Source organism: Pangasianodon hypophthalmus, chromosome 18, assembly GCF_027358585.1.
Source record: "Pangasianodon hypophthalmus isolate fPanHyp1 chromosome 18, fPanHyp1.pri, whole genome shotgun sequence".
Lineage (NCBI taxonomy): Eukaryota > Metazoa > Chordata > Actinopteri > Siluriformes > Pangasiidae > Pangasianodon > Pangasianodon hypophthalmus.
Window position 1 is genome coordinate 122,501 of NC_069727.1, and position 5,000 is coordinate 127,500.

The 5,000-nt window shown below is 41.8% G+C and overlaps 1 protein-coding gene across 3 annotated transcripts in view; it reads left to right on the top strand.

The window, feature by feature from the left end:
• The window catches only part of phlda1 (pleckstrin homology-like domain, family A, member 1), a 19,539-nt gene that overhangs the window by 13,374 nt on the left and 1,165 nt on the right, over positions 1 to 5,000 (top strand). The window contains exons 2-4 of one of the 3 annotated variants that reach the window (XM_053241804.1): positions 3,298 to 3,415; positions 3,556 to 3,646; positions 4,665 to 5,000. The exon at positions 4,665 to 5,000 is cut by the window's right edge and continues 1,165 nt beyond it. In XM_053241804.1, coding sequence (XP_053097779.1) covers positions 3,298 to 3,415; positions 3,556 to 3,586 — 149 coding nt within the window. In that variant the 3' untranslated portion in view covers positions 3,587 to 3,646; positions 4,665 to 5,000. The remainder of the gene's footprint in view (positions 1 to 3,297; positions 3,416 to 3,555; positions 3,647 to 4,664) is intronic. The other 2 variants (XM_053241805.1, XM_053241806.1) reach the window with 2 other exon arrangements.

Consider the following 5,000-nt stretch of genomic DNA (forward strand, 5'->3'; position numbering starts at 1 on the left):
ACCACACAGTAATACACACTACAGAATCACACACAGTAATACACACTACACAACCACACACAGTAATACACACTACACAATCACACACTACACAATCACACACAGTAATACACACTACACAATCACACACTACACAACCACACACAGTAATACACACTACACAACCACACACAGTAATACACACTACACAATCACACACTACACAACCACACAGTAATACACACTACAGAATCATACACAGTAATACACACTACACAATCATACACAGTAATACACACTACACAATCACACACAATAATACACACTACACAACCACACACAGTAATACACACTACACAATCACACACTACACAACCACACACAGTAATACACAATACACAATCACACACAGTAATACACACTACACAACCACACACAGTAATACACACTACACAATCACACACTACACAACCACACAGTAATACACACTACAGAATCATACACAGTAATACACACTACACAATCATACACAGTAATACACACTACACAATCACACACAATAATACACACTACACAACCACACACAGTAATACACACTACACAATCACACACTACACAACCACACACAGTAATACACAATACACAATCACACACAGTAATACACACTACACAATCACACACAGTAATACACACTACACAACCACACACAGTAATACACACTACACAATCACACACTACACAATCACACACAGTAATACACACTACACAATCACACACAGTAATACACACTACACAACCACACACAGTAATATACACTACACAATCACACACTACACAACCACACACAGTAATACACACTACACAATCACACACTACACAACCACACACAGTAATACACACTACACAATCACACACTACACAACCACACACAGTAATACACACTACACAATCACACACAGTAATACACACTACACAATCACACACTACACAACCACACACAGTAATACACACTACACAATCACACACTACACAACCACACACAGTAATACACACTACACAATCACACACTACACAATCACACACAGTAATACACACTACACAATCACACACTATACAACCACACACAGTAATATACACTACACAATCACACACTACACAATCACACACAGTAATAGACACTACACAATCACACACTACACAACCACACACAGTAATATACACTACACAATCACACACTACACAACCACACACAGTAATACACACTACACAATCACACACTACACAACCACACACAGTAATACACACTATACAATCACACACTACACAACCACACACACTAATACACACTACACAATCACACACTACACAATCACACACAGTAATACACACTACACAATCACACACTATACAACCACACACAGTAATACACACTACACAACCACACACAGTAATACACACTACACAATCACACACTACACAACCACACAGTAATACACACTACAGAATCACACACAGTAATACACACTACACAACCACACACAGTAATACACACTACACAATCACACAGTAATACACACTACACAATCACACACTACACAATCACACACAGTAATACACACTACACAATCACACACTACACAACCACACACAGTAATACACACTACACAACCACACACAGTAATACACACTACACAATCACACACTACACAACCACACAGTAATACACACTACAGAATCATACACAGTAATACACACTACACAATCATACACAGTAATACACACTACACAATCACACACAATAATACACACTACACAACCACACACAGTAATACACACTACACAATCACACACTACACAACCACACACAGTAATACACAATACACAATCACACACAGTAATACACACTACACAATCACACACAGTAATACACACTACACAACCACACACAGTAATACACACTACACAATCACACACTACACAATCACACACAGTAATACACACTACACAATCACACACAGTAATACACACTACACAACCACACACAGTAATACACACTACACAATCACACACTACACAACCACACACAGTAATACACACTACACAATCACACACTACACAACCACACACAGTAATACACACTACACAATCACACACTACACAACCACACACAGTAATACACACTACACAATCACACACAGTAATACACACTACACAATCACACACTACACAACCACACACAGTAATACACACTACACAATCACACACTACACAACCACACACAGTAATACACACTACACAATCACACACTACACAATCACACACAGTAATACACACTACACAATCACACACTATACAACCACACACAGTAATATACACTACACAATCACACACTACACAATCACACACAGTAATAGACACTACACAATCACACACTACACAACCACACACAGTAATATACACTACACAATCACACACTACACAACCACACACAGTAATACACACTACACAATCACACACTACACAACCACACACAGTAATACACACTATACAATCACACACTACACAACCACACACACTAATACACACTACACAATCACACACTACACAATCACACACAGTAATACACACTACACAATCACACACTATACAACCACACACAGTAATACACACTACACAACCACACACAGTAATACACACTACACAATCACACACTACAAAATCACACACAGTAATACACACTACACAATCACACAGTAACACACTACACAGCTACACACACAAATACACATAGACAGAGACAGACACACACAGACATGTGATACACAGTGTGTTTGTGAGTGTGTGTGTGAGTGTGAGTGTGTGTGTGTGTGTGTTTGTGTGTGAGTGTGTGTGTTTGTGTGTGTGTGTGTGTGTTTGTGTGTGAGTGTGTATGTGAGTGTGTATGTGAGTGTGTGTGTGTGTTTGTGAGTGTGTGTGTCAGTGTGTGTGTGTGTGAGTGTGTGTGTGTGAGTGTGTGTGTGTGTGTGAGTGTGTGTATTTGTGTGTGTGTGTGTGTGTGTGTGTGTGTGTGTTTGTGTGTGTGTGTGTGTGTGAGTGTGTATTTGTGTGTGTGAGTGTGTGTGTGTGTTTGTGTGTGTGTGTGAGTGTGTGTGTGTGTGTGTGTGTGTCAGCGTGTGTGTGTGAGTGCGTGTGTGTGAGTGTGTGTGTGTATCTGTCTGTGATGTCCACATGATGTAAAAGAAAAGGTGATTCATCAGACCAGACCTCCTTCGTCCATTGCTCCATGGTCCAGTTCTGATGCTCAGGTGTCCATTGTAGGAGCTTTGGGTGGAGGTCAGAGGTCAGAGGTCAGCATGGGCACTCTGGCCGCTCTGCAGCTACGCAGCTCCATACGCAGCAAGCTGCGCCGCACTGTGTGTTCTGACTCGTTACTCAGGTAACCGTCATTAAACTCTCCTGCTGCCGGTTTGTGGTTTGTGCTCACCGCTGGAGCGCCGCTTGAGCCACTTCAGAGATGCTCAGGCTCGATCGTCCGGCCGTAAAGATTCACAGACCTCCTGCCCTTTTTCCCTGCAGCCAACACACTGACTGCTCGCTTACCGTCTAACGTGTCCCAGACCTCGACATGCGCCGTGCTGCGAGATAATCAGCGTTATTCATTTCACCTGTGAGTGAGTGACTTCATGTTCTGGCTCATTGGTGTATAAACACATTCATGTGTGTGTGTGTGTGTGTGTGTGTGTGTGTGTGTGTGTGTTATTTGTAAGATGTGTGGTGGAATTTTGATGTAAATTAAAACAATGATTTCTTCTAAAGCCTCACACTTTATATCATATATTTATATTAACTCTATCCTGAGTGTAGTTTTGTGTAAATAAATGTGTTGTACAGTAACGTGATCGTGTCGCTGTGTGTGAAGCGAGCGTGAAGCACAGGGAAACTCACTCGTGCTCATTCTACTCGCTGTTCAGTGTGAGAGTTTAATCACAGAGGAGACGTGTTTATTAAAGACACCAGACTGATACACTCACACACTGATTCTGTTTACTCTGAGTTTTATACACACTGTTTTTCATCCGTTTCTGTTGCCAGCTGTTTTAAGGATTTTAATGGCGTACACTTTCAGAAAGCAGCTTCAGAGCACGAGCTCGTCTGGATGTGATGAGGGAAAATTTCTTGTTTACATTTTATTGTTCGCAATTCAGATATATTTTGAGCAGTATCACTCTGAGTAAGACAATATTAATCTGAATGTGATTAAACCGGCAGGAGAAATGTCACAACATCTCACCAAACCATTTCTGTGTACGCAATCAGACCAACCAATCGCCTGACACACAGCACTGAAGATACACACAATGTGTAGTTATCTCGTCTCTGCTTGTCACGTTTACCCACGATCCCCCTCTCCACATCACAATGCAAAGACGCAAATGCTTTAATGCAGAGGTATAAACTGGGCTTCACAGAGTGAAGAGTGTGTTCAGGACTGTGCGTGTGTGTGTGCGTGTGTGTGTGTGTGCGCGTGTGTGTGATTTGTTTTTGCAGTTTAAATGGATTCATCAACTCATCTCATAGACAGATGGATAGATGGAGATGACACACACACAGATACATTCCAACTGTGGAACTGACCTCCTGCCTTTATCTCTGTGTGTGTGTGTGTGTGTGATTTGTGTTTGCAGGTTAAACGGATTCATCAACTCTTCACATAGACAGACAGATGGATAGACGGAGATGACACACACACAGATACACTCCAACTGTGGAACTGACCTCATCTGTGTGTGTGTGTGTGTGTGTGTGTGTCTGTGTAAATCAGCAGCTTCCTCTTCATTCATCAGGCCAAAGACACCCTGTTTCTCCACCCAACGTCTCCATCAGCTCCACTGAACACCTCTGCCCCTCCTGTTCAGGAATGGTCTGTTCCAGCTTCAGACACACTCTCCCTTATCCGTTACAGTGGGTGTGGTTATGAAGTCTAATTGTCAGTTGTCATGGTTACCGTGTCCTAGCTGTAG